Source organism: Trypanosoma conorhini, assembly GCF_003719485.1.
Source record: "Trypanosoma conorhini strain 025E chromosome Unknown Tco_14.4_contig_00266, whole genome shotgun sequence".
NCBI lineage: Eukaryota > Euglenozoa > Kinetoplastea > Trypanosomatida > Trypanosomatidae > Trypanosoma > Trypanosoma conorhini.
The window spans coordinates 4,078-23,851 of NW_021704355.1; the positions used below are offsets into that span (position 1 = coordinate 4,078).

The 19,774-nt window shown below is 57.2% G+C and overlaps 10 protein-coding genes across 10 annotated transcripts, besides 10 other annotated features; all 10 read right to left on the reverse strand.

Moving 5' to 3' along the window:
- Positions 1–188: 188 nt before the first annotated feature.
- On the reverse strand, positions 189–1,697 carry Tco025E_04894 (RNA-binding protein 4; the record flags this gene model as incomplete). Its single annotated transcript, XM_029371799.1, has 1 exon — positions 189–1,697. One exon carries the CDS (start codon positions 1,695–1,697, stop codon positions 189–191), a length of 1,509 nt encoding a protein of 502 aa, XP_029228070.1.
- Positions 1,698–2,582: 885 nt separating this feature from the next.
- On the reverse strand, positions 2,583–3,320 carry Tco025E_04895 (uncharacterized protein; the record flags this gene model as incomplete). The annotated part of the gene is made up of 1 exon (XM_029371800.1): positions 2,583–3,320. The coding sequence occupies one exon, from the start codon at positions 3,318–3,320 to the stop codon at positions 2,583–2,585; it is 738 nt and encodes a 245-aa protein (XP_029228071.1).
- Positions 3,321–3,823: 503 nt separating this feature from the next.
- On the reverse strand, positions 3,824–6,964 carry Tco025E_04896 (kinesin-14; the record flags this gene model as incomplete). The annotated part of the gene is made up of 1 exon (XM_029371801.1): positions 3,824–6,964. The coding sequence occupies one exon, from the start codon at positions 6,962–6,964 to the stop codon at positions 3,824–3,826; it is 3,141 nt and encodes a 1,046-aa protein (XP_029228072.1).
- Positions 6,965–7,002: 38 nt separating this feature from the next.
- Positions 7,003–7,025: a microsatellite.
- Positions 7,026–7,326: 301 nt separating this feature from the next.
- Tco025E_04897 (uncharacterized protein) lies at positions 7,327–8,148 on the reverse strand (the record flags this gene model as incomplete). The annotated part of the gene is made up of 1 exon (XM_029371802.1): positions 7,327–8,148. The coding sequence occupies one exon, from the start codon at positions 8,146–8,148 to the stop codon at positions 7,327–7,329; it is 822 nt and encodes a 273-aa protein (XP_029228073.1).
- Positions 8,149–8,394: 246 nt separating this feature from the next.
- Positions 8,395–8,418: a microsatellite.
- A 97-nt stretch (positions 8,419–8,515) lies between these two features.
- Positions 8,516–9,139, reverse strand: Tco025E_04898 (U3 small nucleolar RNA-associated protein 24; the record flags this gene model as incomplete). Its single annotated transcript, XM_029371803.1, has 1 exon — positions 8,516–9,139. One exon carries the CDS (start codon positions 9,137–9,139, stop codon positions 8,516–8,518), a length of 624 nt encoding a protein of 207 aa, XP_029228074.1.
- Positions 9,140–9,193: 54 nt separating this feature from the next.
- Positions 9,194–9,211: a microsatellite.
- Positions 9,211–9,245: a microsatellite.
- Positions 9,246–9,663: 418 nt separating this feature from the next.
- Positions 9,664–10,869, reverse strand: Tco025E_04899 (putative actin-related protein 2; the record flags this gene model as incomplete). Its single annotated transcript, XM_029371804.1, has 1 exon — positions 9,664–10,869. One exon carries the CDS (start codon positions 10,867–10,869, stop codon positions 9,664–9,666), a length of 1,206 nt encoding a protein of 401 aa, XP_029228075.1.
- A 493-nt stretch (positions 10,870–11,362) lies between these two features.
- On the reverse strand, positions 11,363–11,788 carry Tco025E_04900 (Cytochrome c oxidase assembly protein COX19; the record flags this gene model as incomplete). Its single annotated transcript, XM_029371805.1, has 1 exon — positions 11,363–11,788. One exon carries the CDS (start codon positions 11,786–11,788, stop codon positions 11,363–11,365), a length of 426 nt encoding a protein of 141 aa, XP_029228076.1.
- A 28-nt stretch (positions 11,789–11,816) lies between these two features.
- Positions 11,817–11,837: a microsatellite.
- Positions 11,838–11,918: 81 nt separating this feature from the next.
- Positions 11,919–11,950: a microsatellite.
- A 22-nt stretch (positions 11,951–11,972) lies between these two features.
- Positions 11,973–12,002: a microsatellite.
- Positions 12,003–12,070: 68 nt separating this feature from the next.
- Positions 12,071–12,152: a sequence feature (A-rich).
- A 208-nt stretch (positions 12,153–12,360) lies between these two features.
- Tco025E_04901 (uncharacterized protein) lies at positions 12,361–14,766 on the reverse strand (the record flags this gene model as incomplete). The annotated part of the gene is made up of 1 exon (XM_029371806.1): positions 12,361–14,766. The coding sequence occupies one exon, from the start codon at positions 14,764–14,766 to the stop codon at positions 12,361–12,363; it is 2,406 nt and encodes an 801-aa protein (XP_029228077.1).
- A 262-nt stretch (positions 14,767–15,028) lies between these two features.
- Positions 15,029–17,422, reverse strand: Tco025E_04902 (uncharacterized protein; the record flags this gene model as incomplete). The annotated part of the gene is made up of 1 exon (XM_029371807.1): positions 15,029–17,422. One exon carries the CDS (start codon positions 17,420–17,422, stop codon positions 15,029–15,031), a length of 2,394 nt encoding a protein of 797 aa, XP_029228078.1.
- Positions 17,423–17,756: 334 nt separating this feature from the next.
- Tco025E_04903 (uncharacterized protein) lies at positions 17,757–19,400 on the reverse strand (the record flags this gene model as incomplete). The annotated part of the gene is made up of 1 exon (XM_029371808.1): positions 17,757–19,400. One exon carries the CDS (start codon positions 19,398–19,400, stop codon positions 17,757–17,759), a length of 1,644 nt encoding a protein of 547 aa, XP_029228079.1.
- A 312-nt stretch (positions 19,401–19,712) lies between these two features.
- Positions 19,713–19,756: a microsatellite.
- Positions 19,745–19,774: a microsatellite.

Genomic DNA, 19,774 nt, shown 5'->3' on the forward strand with positions numbered 1-19,774 from the left:
GGGGGGAGTTAGATATAACACTTTTTTCTCGAGTTGATGTATGTGCGTGTTTTGCTTTGTTTTTGGGTTCCTCCCTCCTTACACCAGTCACACTCAGCTGACGGACTCGGTTACCGCCGCCCCGCACCCAAAGGTGACGCTTTGGTCAGACCGATCCAGAGACGTTGTAGGCTTCCCACCACCGGTCTTTATGGAACACCACTGTGGCTGTTGGGCTTCTTTTGTTGCGCCCCAGCATCCTCATGGGGCTCCTCTTTTTCCTCTTCTCTTGGTTCGTCATCGCCGGTGCAGCTGTCGCAATCAACCTTTCTTCGCTGCTGATCGGCGTAGCGAACCTTCAGCCTACGACCACCCAACGCCAACCCGTTCACGGACTTGATGGCGGCCTCCGTGCTGCGTCCATCTTTGTAGTACACGAAGCCGTATCCTTTGCCCCGTCGGGCCCCCCGATCGTAGATAATTTTCGTTGGCTTCGTGTGGATCTCGCCATAGGGGGTAAACAGGTCACGGAATCCCTCATCAGTCAAAAACTGAGGCAAAAAATTCACGATAAGTTGCGTTTTGGTGGTATCAATAGGTGTAGGATCCTCGTCATACGGCAATCCGCCCTGACGCTCCATCTCTTGACCCCCACTGCCGCCAGAGGTGACACCATTAACGTGGTTGCCACTGTTTCTGCTGCCGCGGCTCTGCATCGTGCCATTGTCGCCACGCGCGCAGCCATTCGGGGGACGTCGATGCCCACTTTGGCTTGGGGATGGCGTGGAACTCAGTGACGGAGGGCGGACCGCGTTCGTGTAGTAGGCTCGCTGCTGACCATGCGCAGCAAAGGCTGCGGTATCCCCCTGTGGCAGTTTTGGATCTTCAGATATCCTGGGATACACCCCTGTTGTCGCTGCAGCCACGTTGGAGGTAAAGTGCGGCGCCCACGGAATTCCAAAGTTGCCAGCAATGGGTGGAGGTTGTTGCTCTGTGGGCAGCTGGTATGGTGAAGGCTGGTGTGGCGCGTTGAGTGAGTTCTTCGGCACCGCCGATGCATCGGTCCCAAAAATAATGGGATGGGACTGAGAGGGTTGCATCGTGCCGCTTGTGTATCGGAGCGTCCCAGATGTCTGAGGAGAGTTCACCAAAAGATAGTAAGCAGGACCCACGGAGTCGGACTCATCCTTGTTGCGAGACGGTAACAGCATAAAGGTCTGGCCATTCTCCTCTGACTTCATAGGAACAGGGTACACGAATGTTTGGTTAGAGGGCTCTGGGGCAGCCACAGGCGGATTGTATGGTGGAAGCATACAATTAATGCCCAAGGAAGGGTAGTTCACCGGGCTGCCGGCGCTCAGGCTTGGAAGGGATGTCGCCTTTGAGGAAGTTGGGCCCTGCGTTGCCCAGATTGAATTTGAAGTGTCATGCATTGCCCCGAAAAAGGGTGTTGTGGTGTTGCTTCCACCATCCGTTGTTTCGGCTGGAGCTGAAAGCAACGGGCCACTCGAGGACGCCGTACTGCCTTCAGGAGTCTGCTTCTTTTGCTGCTGCGCGCCGGACGGCAAACAAAAAGCAGAGAAAAGGCTTGTGGGTCCGGGGCCCGCCGCGGCAATTTGACCCGCTGAAACCAAAAAACCCGAGCCCGCGGGGGACTGCTGTAAGCCGTAGCGTGTGTACTCCGGCTGTGTTTGCGTGTAGAACAGGTTGCCGTTCATTGCTCCTGCGCGTTTTCTCTCACTCTTCCTCTTTTTAAATTTCCTCCTTCCGCTCTCCCGGAATGCGCGCTGACGAGCGAATAAGAAAAAAAAAAGTGGCTGCTACTGTTGGCCTTAACGTTTGTTGGTGGTCTTCCGCTTCACCGTCCGCCGCGCTTCCTCACGCTCGTGGAAGATGACTGGACCAGTGGCAGGACGGCGGGCCAACGCGGCGTGCAACGGGCGAGGCAGCAAAGTCAAATCTAAGACGCGGCTCAATGACGAACCCGCGGTATGCCCACCAATCACAGCGGGAAAGACAGACGGGGGCCGGAGAAAAAGGAAAGAATGAAAAAAACAGCAAAATAATCCTCCGATAACGATGTCTCCTCTCCCCTCCTGCCTCTTGCTTCCCGCAAAACAAACGACTCTGGTTTCAGCTGCGAGTGTGCGTGGAGAAAGAGGATCAAGGCCCTTGTGCGCTTTTCGTGCAAAAAAAAAACGGGTGTAGGACGGCTAATAGTCGTGAGCACTGAAGACGTAGGACAACACGAAATCGAAAAAGAAAAGAAAAAAGAGGGGCAAATAAAGAAGGAACGAAGGAGTGGATTGGGGCACGGCAGCACACCCTCAGCAGAAGCAGCGGAAGAAAGGCGCGGCTAACAGCCATCGCCTCCCCAACAAGAACAACAAGAAGAGAAAAAAAAGTCAGACACGCACATATCCATAGAATTGCGAAAGGAAGCATGCTGTGAAATAAGCAGCGAAACAGAAAACAGCAGCAATAAAGCAGCACGTCCCCATTCTGCAAACATGCAATTCCAATATGGTTCCCTTGCGAAGAAGCCACCTCGAACATTGGCATAAAGCTCTACTTCACACAATTCCCGCTTCTTTTTACGACTTCTAAAAGAAGCGCTTCGGCCTGAATCCGGCGGTATTAATGTCCTGCTGCCACAGCGAGCGGGATTTGCGTTTCCATCCAAATCCCTTTCCGTCTAGTCGCTCTTGCATAAGCTGCATGTGCGGTCCACGCACCCCAGAGGAACGCAGCGTAGGACTCCAGTTGTGCGGCATCGGCTTTAGCATCTGCAAGGGCCTCCAGGCGCGAGGGTGGTAGAGTGCGACCTCGGCTGGTGTTGTCTTCTCCACACAGTCCCCAGAGTCAACGGGCCGTGTAAAAAGAGAAAGTTTGGCAGACGGTGGATGAAAGTGCGTTGCGTAACGCTGCTTAGGCACGGTGGAGTTGTGGCGCTCTCCAGAGGCAAGGCTGGAAGGGAGAGGAAACCGCAACGCCTCCCCCGCCGCCGCGCACTGCCGCTGCGCCAGCACTCGCTTGTAGCAGTCCTCGCTGCGCAGCCGCACCGCCTCGTTCCTTGACCGCACCCCAATGTTAACGGGGAAAAGTCGGAAGCCCATCACATTGTTGGTGGAGTCCTTCACCTCCAGCTCCAGGTCGTCCCGCTCGCGCTGAAGCGACGGGGATGGAAGCGCCTCCGACCGCGTCTTCCGAAGGGAGAAAGGCTTCTGTGCGAGGTGCAGCACACACACGCCGCCGTACAGCATCTCCATCGCGGCCGCCCGGCGTAGCGGGTAACCCAACAGGGAGGCGGCGCGGCAGATGCGCGACGCACACCGCAGCATCTCCCCCTCCCTCCTTTATGCCTTCGCGCGCACCCAGACCACCTCCCGCCCACACCTTCAGAGAAAGAGAGAGAAAGCAAAAAGGAAGATGAAGCAAACAAACACTGATAATCACCCAAAAGCGCACATACACAAGAAAAAAAAACGAACGAGTAGTAAGCAAAAATACATGGATGGGTGTGGCAGCGGTTAATGTCAATGAGCGGCGAGCACTCCATCACCACCAACGCCACTAATACTGCCACTTTCTAGGCCTGTCAGCTCATACACAATCCACAGGAGAGCCATGTGAAAGCCAGGAAGACGACGACGACAGATATGCATCTTCCATACACTCATAAACTACACACTGAAACCCACCATCCCCAAGGAAACAACGACAACAACCATAACTTTTGGTTCTGCGTTAAAGCCATGATCCTTTTCATCGACTTCGACCCCAGCGCATTCCGTACTTCTCGCCCACTCACGCCTTTGCTCCGCACCGATGGCGGCGCAGAAAACTAAAACCGCATTCTTGGCAGCTGTTCGGCGTGAGGATCGTTACCCCGCAGCGGCTGCAGCGGTGCAGGCGGTTGTGTGCAAGTATCTTCTTCGTCACAGTCTGCCTCGTTCGTTGCGACGGCACTGGGACGAACCACAGCACCGGCCCTTTGCCTCGACGACTGCGTCGGCCGCATCCAAAGCTTCGTCGCACCTCGTCCTGAGGAAGACGCGGTGCGTGGGTGACTCACATCCAGCTCCACATTCGGCATCCCAGAGCCTCTGGAAGGCGCACCGCCCCCAGTTGCCCCTGTGGATGGAAATGGTGGTGCAACGTTTCGCACGCACCGCACTCGGCTGGCGAACTGCAGAGTGGTTACGGTCTCGGCCGTGTGATTCTCGTACGGCGGGTCGCTTGGGCCCACGCAAGCGAGAAGCAGCGTCTTGCTGCGGTTTCCAATCACATCCTGCAAGAGTGAAGTGAGGGCGCTGTTTCGGTAAGGAACATGTGCGGCTGTGGTGTTCGCCGTGGCCGCGTTGGAGAGCGTCGCCACGACATCGCCCAGCGCCGCCAGGCTCTTGTTGATATACCGCGCCTCCAACAGGCGGTCCCCCACGCTCTGTGACTTTGCAATCCGCTCCGACCCTGCCAAGTCCACAAAAACCAATTTGCTTTCCAGTTGCTTGAAGGCAATAGACGAGGCACGGTTAGAGGCAGTGTCTTTCCGCACAATAGTGCGACGTTTCTGAGTGAGGTAAACGGTGAAAATAAGATGGGACCGGCTTGAGGAAGGGTTCTGCTGGGTGGCGTGCACCTGACGTCGAGAGGCGCCTTCACGAAGCAGCAGCAGCGCCTCCCGTGCCTCGCGCACCACGTGTTGTGTAAGACCCACCACATACATGCGGCCATCAGCTCCAATCTTCAGTGCACACCGTGGGGTCACCTGTGCTGGCCCACGTTGCTCGGAGGCGTTGCTACTGCCGAAATGAAAGGCGGGGACGACGACTTGCGGGGGCGCAAGTAAATCTTGCACCTTGTCGTTGTACAATTCGAGTAGGCTACAGGAAACCTCATACATGGAGGCGGCGCCGACTTCGTCGTGGTACCTGTCATTCTCGTGCGGCACGATGGCCGCCTCCGTCGCCGCTTCCACGCGCAGGTGTTGAAAGAGCATGCGCAGGGCGCGCGGGACAATACCATCATCATCCGCGTGCTTGTCGGTTTCGCCAACTGAATCGTCCGTCGTCGCCAACGCCGCGGTGGGCTGCTGCCCCTCACCGCCCAATATCGTGTACGTCTTGCCGCTCCCAGTCTGTCCATACGCCAGCACGGAGACATTGACCCCATCGCACGCAAGTTGCACGAGTGGCGCGACCTCGCCAAACACCTCTGCCTGCGTGGAATTTTCCGAGAAGACGCGGTAAAAGCTGAAATGCCTCGAACCCGTGCGGGCATCCGCGATAGCAATCGTGTTTTGCCCCTCGTCCGCCGTCACGCGTGCCTCGTCCAGGCTACTCTTGCCAGAGAAGGTTTTGGTTTCCTCCATCTCAGACCTCTGCGCGCGCAAAAGGCGAAATGGTGGTCTCACTCGCACTAACACACGAATGTGCCCTTTCATCTCCTCCAACGCGAAGACCATCTCACGGCGCTTGCCTACCTCCTGTGCAAGCCGTTGCTCAAGTGCGGCATTTTCTCGCTGGAGGAGTTTATTCTGATGCGAGGCCGCCATGTTGCGCAGTGCCACGCGAAGCTCCGCCTCGGAAAACGCTTCAACTCCGTTCGTGGCGTGGGCGTCACGGAGCTGCAGCAGAAAGACATCAAGCTGCTGGCGTGTCTCCTCCGCTTTCTTCTCCAGCTGCTTTACAAGCCTCTGTGAGGAGGAAAGCTCCCGCTGAAGGGCGCGTTTGGTGGTCTCGTTTCGCACCTGGAGGGCAAGGAGGTTATTCACGTCATCCTTCAGCTCCTCCACTACCTGCATGACCTCTAACTCCGCCCCTTGCATCGCGGGATAAGTAGGTGCTGCCGCCCCCGTCTTGCCTGGCGACGCCTCGTTTGTCCCCTTATTTTTATCACCCCACTTTGTCCGTTCCGACGAAGAAGAGGCAACGGGGACAGAGGCAGAGGCAGCGGGAACTTCTCGGGAATACATGCCGTCAAGTCGCCCATCATGCAAAACTGTCTCTAAACACGAAATGCTACTAGTGAGGCGGGTTGTATGCTGGGGAGCTGCCGCTGCCGCCGCGGGTGGTTGGCGTTCGTCAGGCATCTTCCGGCAGCACTCCTCGGAGGTCACTGGCGGGGGGGAGCCGCCTTGCTGCGGCGCCCCCGGATTGAGAAGTTCGTTCATAAATACTACAAAGCCTTCGTCTGAGAAGGTGCGTTCTTCTTGAATCCCAGCAGGCGCCGTGTTGCACGGGCATGACGCCTGTCCTGCCCGAGTAGGGAGCAATGGGGCCCGCGTGTCGTTGTTGTCCTCTCCACCCCTGCCCCCTCCGCACACCGCGTCGTCTGTAGCAAAGACGTGGCGTCGTTTTGCCTCCTCGTACAGCCGAGCTTGCAGTTCTCGCTGCCGCTGGTTAAGGGCCAGCAACGACGGAGATTCCACCACATTTTCCGACATCTCTCGCAGAGCTTTTTCTACGCGTGACACCGAGGTTTCCGTGGCGCTGGCAGCCTCCTTCGCCCCTCTCGTGCCGTCGGACGCGGCTCTCGTTTCGGCCTCGGTGGGTCGCGGCAGCGCCGCTTCGGGTGGGCACATGCGCAGCACCGTCTGTGGCGTGATGCCCAGCGCGGCACAAGTGGCATCTTCGTTGCCAACCACCGGCGCGTCTCCAACCCAAAGAACAAACGAGGAGGGCGGTCTTCCTGAGGCGCTGCTGAGCGTCTTGCGGAGCTTGGAGACCTTCAGCCTCGAAATATCGTCGGGGCGCAGAAAGACCTTGTAGCGGCGGTCATCCGAGACGTCGAGGACGGCAAAACATATTTTTCCCGCGGTGCCCGCTTTCTGGAGGGTGGCCTGCCTGGAGCACACGTGGGAAGCCAAAGCATGATCACGCCGCGTTTCTCCCTGCCGCGCCGCGCCGCTACTCTGGCTGTCAGCTGCGGAGCCACCGTCAGGCCTCTCCGCGTTACCGCCGGCAAAGACGAGTGTGTGGGACATATGCTTCTTCCAAACTTATCCCCGTACTTCCCCTTTGTTTATTATTATTATTATTCTTATTTTCTGCGCTTGACTTTAGGCGAATTATCTCACCAGCGCTGAGGCAGAAATGTATCTTAGCAATGCGTGTTGTTGGTCCACCCCACCACCCCGGCCGCAAAACATGTGCCGCTCCACAGACACAGCGGAGGCTACCTGCTCGCGCCCAAAAGCACACGCATGTAAAAAAAAAAGGGGCGGGAGGGAGAAGGCAAGAGACAAAAACAAAGTGGCATACAGGAAGGGCGGCAGGTCCTTGGTTGCGAGTGGAGCGCTCACAAACGACAAGAACAAAAGCACACTTTCCTCCCAGCCTCTGCGTTTCACTTCGGCACACCCCTTCCGCCCCCATCACCGCGTTGCTGTCGCTGGTGTTGATAGTGCTGGCGTATCGCAGCGTGTTCTGGCCGCTTGCGGCGCTCCCTCCATCGCGCCCCAAAAAATTCCTCCGGCTCCTCATCCATCCCGCCCGCATCCTCCGTCCACCCGGTAGACGCGGATCCACAGCCGCGCATAAAGGCCTTGTCAGGGCGGTTGTACAGACGCTCTGCGATGCCGTCGTAGCGCGCCGCATCCTCGCGCAGCTTCGCAATGCTCCGCTCCGCCGAGAACACCACCGAGGGCGGTGGCACCAACGTTGAGGACACAGCCGCCCTCTCCGCCACCTCCCGCAGGTGGGCCTCGTACTCCTCCGCGAGAGCCACGGCGCAGCGAGAGCACGTCTTGGCGGTGAAGTAGAGAAGCGTTGCGTTCCTGTTGTGCTCTCTCGTCTTGCTGTGGGCGTACTCCGCGTACTCGAGGGCGGCGACGTAATCCTGCGACTGGTAGCAACTAAGCGCAAGGTTGAGGAGCGCGTGGAGGTGCACCATCGTCCCGCGCTGGTGCTCCTGGTCGATGCGGGCAAGTTCCTCCTCGACACGCCGGCGCGTCTCGGCAGGGTCGTCCAAGTTGAGGTAAAAGCAAAAGCTACGATGCCGCCACTGCTGCCGCAGGGGGAGCCCCGCGCAGAACGGCAGCGCTGCCGCGGACGCCGCGGACGACGCACCCGGCAGAGAATACCGCGCGGCAACTGTCGCTAGACACCGGCGCGTCGCAGCAGCTGGTGAACAACGCATCTTCCACGTTTTCCTCAGCATTGATTTCATTTTACCCTACACGGAAACAAGGCGGACAGGGCAGAAACACGCCAGCAAACAATTCGAACATGGGCACAGAGCTGGATCAATGCGTCTTTCTTGAGGCTTCGCACTAATGCCTCTTAGAGCAACACTTTCCACTCCAACAGCCGCGAGCACCTTCTCTCTCACACACACAGAAAAAAGGAACAACAAATGAAGGAAGGAGGCAAGAGCCAGCAGTACCTTTATCACTTTCCCCTCCTACCTCCCAACATATATATATATATATATATATATTTTGCACCTGGACAGCCCCTCAGCAGGCGCTTTTATTCGAATACTCTCATCCAACCTTAATACCGTCTAGGCGCATCCCTGAGCGCCTCTGCCTTACTCATCCGGGGGCACCGTACACCTCCGGCAGCCGCTCAATAGTGTAGCGGTGCTTTGAGATGTACATGATGGGCACGCCAGGTATCTTACGCAGTCGTCGCTTCAGCTCCTGGTCGCAGGTTGCCACAATGTAGATGGGATGCTTCGTCACCGTCCGCACAACGCAGTCGTCGGCATACTTGCCTTCACACGTCAAGCGCCGAAATCGTTTATCGCGTGCAATTTTAAGCGCAATGCGAAACTTCTTTCCGAGTTTCTCCAGCTCCGCCATGACACAGTCGCACACGCAAGGAATAACCTTCGCGAGCATACAGTCCATAAGTCCCTCTACAATCTCAATCTTATTCTGCATTGAAAAGTTGATAAAGTTGGTGTCTAACCAGATGTGAAACGGCGGCCCGAGACTCTTATTAAAGGTAAGAAACATATTTGTCTGCATTGGGGCGGCGACAGTGAGTTGATTACGTTGGAATCGCACAGCAGCCTCATCCTTTACTTGCGAAAGCACCGGCTCTGGTGTGTCGTGGTAGCCCTCCATCTCCCGCTTCTTCTTCTGTGCTAGGTTCTTCTCCTTCATGAGGATACTCTTAATGGCATGACTGGCCACACTCTTCTTTCTTCCCATCTTGTCAACGTATGTACTTCCTCCCCCCTGTTACTGCAGCTGTGTGCTTGCACCTGTGTGTGTGTGTGTGTGAGAGAGAGAGAGAGAGAGAGAAAGGGAGAGATAGCTCCACGGCTGTTGCCTTCCCCTGTTACTTCACACGACTCTCTTTTGTAAGCGGCGAGGAGGAATAGTAAGGGCGGCAACATATGCTGGACTTGAAGCAAGCAAACAAACAGATATCGGCGTCCAAGCGGGAAGCTAAATGTATGCATGCAGTTTAGGAGAGTAGCCGCAAATAGCGCTAGTTTTTGCACACAGTCAGGCGTTTTTTTTTTTACTTTCCTTCGCTTCATCCCTGCGCTCCCCCGTTCTGTCACTTCTCATCGGGCCCCGTAGTAAACTCCACCCCAAGCATTCTGTAGACCTCGACGAGACAGACGGCACTGCGACACACGCCCACCACATACCACGATATTCTTCCTTCCCTCCTTCCAGATGCATGCACTGCACGCATGTCTGCTCGCGTCCTCAGTGCTCTCGCCCTAGGCACCAAAGCGGGCCCGCAGTGCCGACGCACCTCCTTCTTGCCACTCCGCCCGAGTCAACCACATCTCCGGCTGCCCCACCGACAACGCCGCCAAGGTGGCTCCGCCAAGAAACACCATGTGCTTCCGCCGCGGCGGGTCCTCCACTTGCAGCTTAAAGTGGCCAAGACGTGACCGGTTGCCCTTCAGCGCCTTCTCCAAAAAAAAGGCTCGCATGTCCTTCTCAATGCGCGTCGGGAGGCCTGGAAACATCGTCGAACCACCAGAGAGCACAACGTGGCTGTACAACTGCGCCCGCACGTCGATGTCGGCAGCCTGTATACAGTTCCACAGCTGCGTCGATAGCCCATCACACTCGATGTCTACCAAGTGGGGCTGAAACAACGCCTCCGTCGCCTCAAAACGCTCTTGTCCAATACTGCAGGAAGAGCCATCTGGCAGTAGAAAGTTCTGCTCTAGCACCGTTGTCTCAAGAGCAAGCTGCTTTTCGAGCTGAGTATCTACCGCCGCGTAGCAGAAGCGCTCCTTCATGCGTCTCACCGTCTCGTAGTCACTGCTCTGGTTAAAACTGTACCCGCGCCGCTGCATAAGTCGAATGAGAAACTCTGTAATGTTGCGCCCGCCAAGATCAACGCGACGATTCGCCCTCGGCAGGGCGTAGCCTTCAAAGATGGGCGTGCAATGCGAAATGCCCTCGCCACTTTCCACCGCAACACCTGTTTGTAGGCCATTAGAGAAGAGGGAGAGCGTCCCCTGCAGAGCCGATTGGATTGCCGTGAAGTTATACTTCTCAAACATCACTTCGTACAAATGGCAACGATGCTTGCTGCTAAAGAGCGGCACCTCAGAGAGGAGCAGACGGTGCTCTGCAGGGTCTATCTGAAGCCGTTCTTCAAAGGTATAATCCCACAGATGACACATTTCATCCATGTCCTGAATGATGCCATTGCGTATCGGGTAGGTCATGTCAAGCAGGTGTCGCACGCCACTGCAGTCGTCCCCAAAGACCAGGTCTCGCATCATCGGCTCCACGTGCATGTTGCCACCGCCAGTACCACTCTGGCTACGGTGCTTCGTTGACCGCAACAGGGGACGGCCAAGCGCAGTCTGAAACACAGCAGTAGGGAAGTTGGCGCCGGCATACCCACACTTTAAAAACCCACTGCCGTTGTCAAGGACCACCGGCCGCTTTTCGGTGCTCATGAGGCACGCACAGACGCACGCGCACACCCCGAATAGAGGGAGAAAGACGGGCGAACTCCCGAGTAATATTTAGTGGCACTAAAAGGACGCTATTACTTTTCTGTCTATTTCGCTTCTCTTGAGGAGGCGTGTATGATCCCCACTCTTCTGCAAAACACAAGAAAAGCGGCAGCGGCAGCATCGACGAAGCCAACGGGCAGGAGCCCCAAAAGGCGCAACATTACTCCCTCCCCACATATACAAAGCCGCTTTGTTCCTTGTTTTTCCCTTTCCCTGTTGTTTCCGTTGGCGTTGTACTTCAACTCGCAGAGAACGTAAACTCCAGTATTCTGAAAAGAGGCACCGTCGCCAAATAAGCATCGCTACACTACCACAGGACGCTGCTCACTTCCTCTCTCTTCCTCTCACATATCGCCCCCATCGCCAGCGACACATGAAACAGGGACAACGCAGACGCCCCCAAAAAACTTACTCCTTCCCCTACGCCTTCGCACTATGGCTCTTTGTTTTTTTTATCCTCACCACCACCACCACCCTTGTCTCGCTCGTAGCCGTCCGGCACCTGCAGATCGTCCCTCCTGTAGTTTTCTTCCCATACCACTGTCACCTGGTTCATCTTCTGCCGCAGCCACTGCTGCTTTAAATCTATTCGATGCTGCCTAGTTGGGACAAACTCCGTCGTGGGGATGCCAAAGCCGTCGAGGTCCGCCGACTTCATCAAGCCGCGATCCATGCGGCACTGCAGGTACTCCCGCACCTGATCGCGGCACATTGGAGCAACGTAGTCGTTGCTTTTCAGGCACTTGTAGTAGGCCTCAATTTGGTTCTTGCACTCGCGGTAGTGGTCGAGTGGAAACGCACCCAAGTCGGGCGCCTTGACACTCACACGCATAGAATTTGCCGTTACACCGTTCGCCATCCTGCTGGAACCTTTTTTTTTTTGGGGTTGTGTGTGTGTGTGTGTGTGTATTTTACTCCTCGCGTGCCGTGAGGCGGAGGGCCTTGGCTGCGGTTTATTGGGCGGTGGCAGCCGCATGCACCCACGCAGCAAAAAAAAAAGAAGAGAAAAAAAAAGCAAAGACGACGATGCTGTGGGCGAAGGAGTGTCTCGTGTGTGTGTGTGTGTGTGTGTGCCGTGAGCCACGCACGGCGGCGTCCGCTTCCCAGCAGGTTTAGTGCGCGGAATCATCCATCGACGTCGAAACGAAGACACAAACACGCACGGAAACAAACACATAATAATAAACAAACTTTCAGACAAATAAAACAAATAAAAAAAGAAAAGAGACACCAGATGTGTTATTTAGTCACAACTACGATATCCGCCCCGGGGCCATGTGGCTCGTCCACCACACTCTCCTCCATCTCTCTCCCTCCTTGTCCTCTTCCCACGCATCCTTTTTCGCTACACCAAACCCTCCTCCACGTTTTTCCTTCGTTCTTTGCTTGTTTTTGCCCTCTCGTCCCTCCGCACATCGCCCGCTCGCACGGTCACCTCGGCATCACGCCGTGGAAAGTTAAAGTTGCCGCGGTGGCTGCGTGAGGCAAAAGGGCAGGGGAGCCGCGGCGGCCATGCGCCAACATCCGCATGAAATCCTCGGTTGTCGGTGACTGCATGGAGTGACTCAAGGCGTGTCGCGGCTGCTGCGAGTCCTGCGAGCGGCTCACCGCTCGCCCAAGCCGTTCCTCCGTTTGTGTCAGCGCCCCCTTTTCCCCGCAGCCAGCGGCAACGAGGACGCTCTCTTCCTTCACAGGCGTCGTCTGACGAGCATCTTCCGTGCGCCTGCAGATCAGCAAGGCAAGCAAGCATTCCTGCAGTTCACCGCCGTGCCGCTCTAGCACCTCATCGCGCTCTACCATCGCACGCATTGCCTTTTCTCGCTCCACAAGGACATCAAAGCCAACGGAACACTGCAGCAGTTGTAGACGCCGCTCAAATGCAAACTGCTCGTCCAGTCGGCGTCTTGTTTCTTCGGCAGAAAGCCGGCGGTGGCGGTCCGAAAATCGCTGCAGAAGTCGCTCCCACTCACGTTGTTCGGTTTCCTTAAGTTCCGCCATAGACACTTCCTGCGTCCGCAGAAACGGCAGCATAACGAAGGCAATGCCGTGAAAGGAAAGCTGGTGGCCCCCCCGGTAACGCGCCCACGCATCCGCGATTAATTTTTCACGCTCCTCAACTTCCTGCTGCTGCACCTTTTCGAGTGCCTCACGCAGAAACCGCCAGTGGGGCGGCTCCAGGTTTCGGGCGAGGTAAAGGGCCTCCTCCCATTGCCGTTCCTCCTGCTCCTTCTTCTCGCGTTCTTTGTTCAAAAACACGGAGTTGCTCGCCTCATGATACACGAGCTCGTCCATACATTTGGCGCCGTTAGTACTGCAAGACTTGTTCTCAGCATCCCCGCCAAGCAGCAAGGCGGAATAGCCAAACAGCGGCCGCAGGGCATCGGATGCGCAGGGGCTGCCGCCATTTTCGTTCCCAAATTTGGCAAGGAGCAGATCGTCCAGCTTGCCTCCACTTTTTGCCAGGTGGTGCAGCACGCGCTGCTCGTAGCATGCAACGAGGCGGTATGCCAGCGGTGCAGCGCGAAACGGCGCATCAGGAGAAACCCCAAAAATCATTGACAGCGTCATTCCAGTTCCGTCGACGGCTGTTCCCGCTTCTTCCGCTGGGGCCGCATGCACCTCAAGCAACACTCGCCCATCACCCAAACCTCCGTAGCAGGTGGTGTAGTTGCCACCCCAGTTCTGTAGGGGAACAGACACGAGGACGCCAGCCTGCGTTGTGGGGTCCAGCAAGGGTGCCACGGCGTCCAACTTCTCCCTCGCCTCGTCCTCTGCGTGCTGCCCTCGCCCATTAGCAAAGGGGGTTGGCACATACACAATATGTAAATGTTGCCTGCTGGCGACAACATGAATGCATTCGGGGCGCACCTTCTCAACAGCTTCCACCCTAGCGGTGCCTGAGTTGGCAACGCCGCAGACCGGAACGGAGGGAAAGAGCCCATTGTCTCGCAGAAACGCATTCACAGAAGGGAACGACTGTTCAAGAACTTGGAAAGCACGCTCCAAGGCGCAGACGCCACGAAATAAGGGCGGCAGCGCCAGTCGACTTTCATCTGGCACAACGCGAAGAGTCGTTACCAACTCCGCCTCCGCGTCATCGCTCACGCTGTGAGACAATTCAGTCGCAAAGGCATCTTCGCAACACGAGGGCGGCTCCGCTTCCGACTCGCCTTGAAATTCACACGCCACACCTTCGCTTTCTGCTTCCTGGGCTTGTGCACCAGTTTCTTTGTTTGCCACCTCCACCTCTTGTCCCGCCTGCTCTCCCGGATCCGCTCCTTCAAAGTAGTAATAGTTCCCTTCCTCATCGTAGTAGCCATAGCTGTCGTAGTAGTAGCCACCCTCTTCGTCGTACCAAATCTCCTGGTTGGCCGCTTCCTCTCCGTCCGCTTCTGCCGCTGCTGCTGCTTCTTGCGCAAGTCGTGCGCGCTCGGCCGCCTCGGCTTCTTCCTGCTCCCTCTGCCGATGTTGCCGGAGGTGCTCCTTCTTGAGCACATTCAGCGTCCCTGTTTCTTGCCCACAACCACTTATGAAGGCAAGCAGGCGAGCGGAGTAATAAACGTCGGAGACGCCATCATGCTGCTGCTGCTGCTGCTGCTCAGCTTTCTCGGTGGCATTCACGCAACCGTCGCCGCGGCGTGTGCTGCTGCTGTTGCTGCCGCCGTCGCCTGCTGAACACCGCAACGGGTGGTGGCTCTCACTACGACAGATGCTTGCAAGAATCCGATACTGCTCTTTGAGTGAACACGCCTGCAGGAAGTCGGATGCGTCATACTGCCGTGGGAGCCGCAGCACACTTGTGCTGAGCACCATATCCTCCTCCCCACGCACACTCATTGCAGGTGCGCTCTTTCTCTTTTGCGTGACTTCTGCTTCTGTGCGTCCCGGGAGGGTCTCTTCCCCAAAACAGACGATAAGAAACCAGAAAGAAACCGAGAGAGAGTCGCGGCGCAGAGGAGAAATGTGGCCATACACGCCCCGCCCTAAAGGCATCCTCTTGTTGTATTCTATACACGACACCCTCGTTGGGCTGCCGGCAACAACAGCCGAGCGTCAACTAGAGCATAAAAGCAGTTCCCACCACCACCACCAATCTTCGCTAATCACTGAAAAGGATTCTGTCGCAGCGGCTCCCCCCCTCTCGTTTGGGCTTCAGTGAAGGCGAAAGCTCTTCAACCTCAATCGAAGAGGGGGAGGAGAGAGCGGGGGACAAAGCTCCGTTGCGGATCCCTCCCGGTGTCACAGACGTATTCTTCTCCGCCCCGCCGCCCGTCCCTGCCGCGCTGGAGCTTTTCCGCTTCCGCGGTGGGCACAGCGCCAGGAGCACCTCCAGTGGCACGTCCCACTCCTCACCGGGGCCGCGGGGGAAGTGCGTCCCGATGGGGTCAGAAACCACCACCTGCGACCGAGACGCCACGAGTTGGCCGCGGGCGTCACCGCCCAAGTTCACTGTGGTCTTTCGCGGGGTGGAACACGACCGCTGCAGGGCCCCCTGCGACATCGTCGCTGAGGAGCCCAAAGCAGCCGAGGTTTTGCGAAACAAATTTATCGGTGGGTTGACGAACGGGTCATACGCCCGGAACGGCGAGACAGCCGCCAACGATGCAGACGGCCTACTGGCTCGCTCCGGCGTTGTGGCACCAACCGATATTTCCTCGCCGCAGGGATCGCCACTTGGGGCGCAAGCGCCGGTTTGCGCCTCCGACGCGTCCGCGTCGCGTGGACGACGCTGGCGGTGGGTTGTCGGCTGCACCCTTTGCACGGCCGCGTCCGACGTAACGTTGAGCGAGGCAACGATGGCGCGGATGGCAGGGTAGGAAAAAAACGGCCTTGCCAAATAAAGATGCCTCCCCACGACGACTGGGATGGAGCGAAATGCGGCCGTCGTCAGAACGACCGTCCATGTCGCCGGTGCGATTGGAACACGGTGCCCTGCCCCCTCTTCAACTTCTGCTTCCTGCACTCCGCCCCGCGCCTCCCGTACGGACTGGATAACCTCCGCCACATGTGCGGCGCATGAAAGCTCCTTTGACGTTTGCGCATCTGCCCAGACCACCTCGCATCGTAAACAGTAGAGAGAAAAGGCACTCTCCACCACCTTCACAAGTAATTTGAGCTGCACACCGCTTGACGCAAGCGAAATAGGACCAGAGGAGGATAACTTGTGCGGCTCGTCGTCTTCGTCTACGCGGCGAATGAGGGCGGCATCTAGCTTCCAATCCTCAAAGGAGCGCGTCAGGTATGCAACAACGCGTGCCGATGTCGGATTCTCTGACAGTTGCTTCAGTACCGCGTTTGTTCCCCCACGTCCACCAACCCTCTTTGCGGCGCCTTGCAACACTGCAAAGGCAGCTGACACCGACGCACCACCGCCATTTCTGGGAAGCATCGTAAGAAACGCGGGCTTCCCAAGAGAATGGCGGGAAGCCACACGAGTGTCTTCGGCCTCCTCTGCATCCAAAACATCTGTGAACCGGCGCAACCTCTCATAGGCAGTTGAGGCACAACCGGCGTTAGTTACAGGCTGGGCACAAGCCTCTTCATCTCGGGCCTCTGCCTCGTTGAGTAGAGTTGCAAGCGATGTGCGGCTGCCCGTTGTTTGTCGCGACTCGTCCTCAGCTTCTGTCCAAAGAGACTGAAATGAACCTGCACTCCGGCGATGGGATTTCGTGGAAGTGCGAGGAGCAGATGTGGCCTTCGCCGCCGGCATCGCAGTGTTTAGCTCTGCATCCCCGTCCACTTCCCCTTGCTGTGGATCATCAGAAGCAAAGAGTTTCACCCAGTTCCGCTGATGCTCTGTATGCCGTCTCGTACTCTCCTCAGAGACCGCAGAAGCCCAGGAGGGTCGTTGCGGCGAACGACCGGATGCAGCAAGTCTTTCCAAGGAGCTCCGTTGCGGCAGTTGCTCTGGGCCCCCACCAACATCGCTGTCATCGTCAAAGTCAGAGATGCTGTCTTCATTCATACTTTGCTCGTGTTGCCCTTTCAATCCTCCTGGCAAAGCGCGGTGAGAAGGCATAAGATGCCGCAGGCTTCGACTAAGATCTGGCTGAAGTATGCTCGCGTCGTTTACTTCCACCTGAGTTGTACCAGGAAGAAGGGGAGGGGCCGCCGCATCCGTGGCAGTCATAGAGCCACGGCTGTCAAGTTCTGTCCGTGTGTTGTGTGAGGGCCTCACGGCAAGAGATGCTCCAGCGCAGCTCACCACGGCGTTCTCTTTCTGGCGCCGCAGCTGCGTGAGCACGTCAAGCATCGTGCGCCGTGTAGCCGCCTGCAGCGCCTGAGGGACGCGAACGGCGTGCCCCATCGTCATCCCTTCCGTCACGGCGCCGTTCGCGGTGTAGAGCGTCTGTGCTTGTTGCTGCATCATCAACTCCGTTGTCGTCTGACGTCGTGTTTCGCAGGCTTGCGAGGCGTTAGCCGCAGGGTTCATCAGATACTCCGTCTCCTCATCATATGTGCTCCGGCTCGACACTGGTGAGGCGGACGACATTGAATTTGGCGAGCGAGGCCTATTAGCCTCGACTCTCTGCGCCTTTTTATTCCCTACAGCGGCAGCGGCAGCGCCTCAGCAGACACCACGGACAGATGCATTTGGTTATGCGGGTGCGGGAGGAAAGAAGGGGAAAAAAGGGAAAACAACAATAATAACAATACTCAACCAATAAACTACACTCAAACAATTTCCCCCAAAATACAAACAAACAATCAAACACACACAGGAATGTATATATAAACACATTTCGACACTCTCACATGTTGCAGATGTGAAGAGTCCCCCCTCCACTCTCTACTTTCTATGGATGTGGCCCAAACACCTAACCCTCTCACTCATCCTGGTCCATGTCGGTTACACTCTCCATGCTGAGTGCGGCCAGGAGTTCGGCCCGTTCCTGTTCCGCCACCTGACGCAGGGCGGCCTCCCGTGCCATGAGGGCATAAGTGTCGATTGCCAATGCGTCTGACACCGTTTGTTGCTGCCACGAGGGAAGACTATCCAGGTTTACGTAGCGTGTTGGGTCAGCGACAGGCAAAGCACGAAGCAACACTTTGAATGGCTGCTGTGGCGGTTTCGGGTTCATTGGCGCCGTGCCTCCCTCGCGTGCATCCGCAGCTGCGTCCCCTGCCTTTGTCTGTGACTCCCTATCCTTACACGATGGCCGCTGCATATGCTGCCTATACCACGTTTCCCACGCGAGCACCTTCCGCTCCGCCGCTGCCAAGCGCTCTTGAAGCTCACGCAGCTCCGCTGTCAGGGGCGTCGCTTCTGTTGCCGTCCTTTCTTTTGGCGCCGAGGCAAAAGCATCCTCGACACGGACGGTGGGCCCTGTGTTCTTGGCTTCCGCCCCGACTGCCGCTATAGTGGGGTGCACAGGATCACTTGCGTGGGTCGCCTGCATGGACGGCGTGGATGCCGCATTGGTATTGGCGGTAGAAGCAGCGGCACTATGCTCCTGCGACGGGGGCGCAAATTGCCGAGGCTGTCGTCGAAGCCCCTCTACCAAAGCTTTGTCGCCTTGCGGATTCTCCTCAAAACGCTCTGGTATGGCCTTCCATTGCCGCGCCTCTTCCCGAAGACGGGCCAACTCCTCTTGCGCCTGTAGCAGCTGCGACAACAATTCCTTCACCTGTCTGAACCGTGGAGAAACGGCAGAAGCTTGCGCCGGCGACGAGGCGGGCGCGGCGTAGGACGCAGGTCCCTCCACCAGAATGGACCGCAGAAGTGCGTCACGCTGCTCCACAACAACCTTCATCTCCGCAAGTTGTCTGCGGAGTGAGGCGTTCTGGGCAGTCAACTCCCACACAAGCGGTTTCAGTTCCTCCACGTCGTTTGCCACTGCGCTTCCTTGGAGCGGCGGTGGGGCAGACACGCTTGCCACAGGCGCCCCCGCCGCTTCCGATATTCCTTGCGAGTGGGAAGAGTTGACATGAAACGCCTCGTGTACGGCTTTATGCTGCAGCTGCAGCTGCTCCTGCAGCGGCGGCGGTTGCAAGCCGCCACCAGACCAGGGAGGAGCGACAGCGCGTTTCGGCAAGGGAACATCGCTGCCACTACCCGCGACATTGTGACCGCAGGAGAGAGAGGAGGAGGGCGCCTGGGGGAGAGTAAGCTCGGAGGAGGTCATTGTGGCGACGTCAGTCCTGCCGCGACGATTGATAGACGAAAGCTGTTGGAGGCCAGTGCGGAGCAGCTCCACTTCACGCTCCAAGACACGTATTTGTGTCCGCAGGTTTTCTTCAATGGCGCTTACGGGCTCCTGCTCGCTGTTGACCTCACCATCCCAGAGATGCCGTGGGAGACCAGCCGCCGCTTCGCGGTGGAACCGCGACGCGGAAGACTGAAGGCGCGGCCACCAACAGCTCCTTAGCCCCTGGCATCCCTGCTGCTGGCAGTAAAGGCACCTCCGCGCCTTTGCACGAGAAGCCTGCTGCGGGTGCGGCGGCTGCTGAACACCGGATAGGCCGAGCATCGGCAGTGCAATCCTACGCGCCCAGATCCTGCTGTATCTGTATCTATCTACGCTCACACCAGTGCGGAGGGTCAAAAACGGGATAAACCGCGTGAGAGCGGGGCGAGGGGAGAACTCAATAGGGCATAAGAGGACACGTGTCCTCGCCGTGGCCAAGACGCACACCGGCAGATAAAGTAGGAGGGAAAAAAAACATATGAAAACCAGGAGTGATAGAAAAGGTGCGCATCTGCGCAGAGTGCGGGGAAGTACAAGCAAAAGAAAAAAAAGTACGGGTAACTGGGACAAGTATCCGTATAACCTTGCGATATATTTCCTTGGTCCTTTTTTCTTTTTTCCTTGTTTTCCTTTTCCTTCCCTTCCCTTCCCTTCCC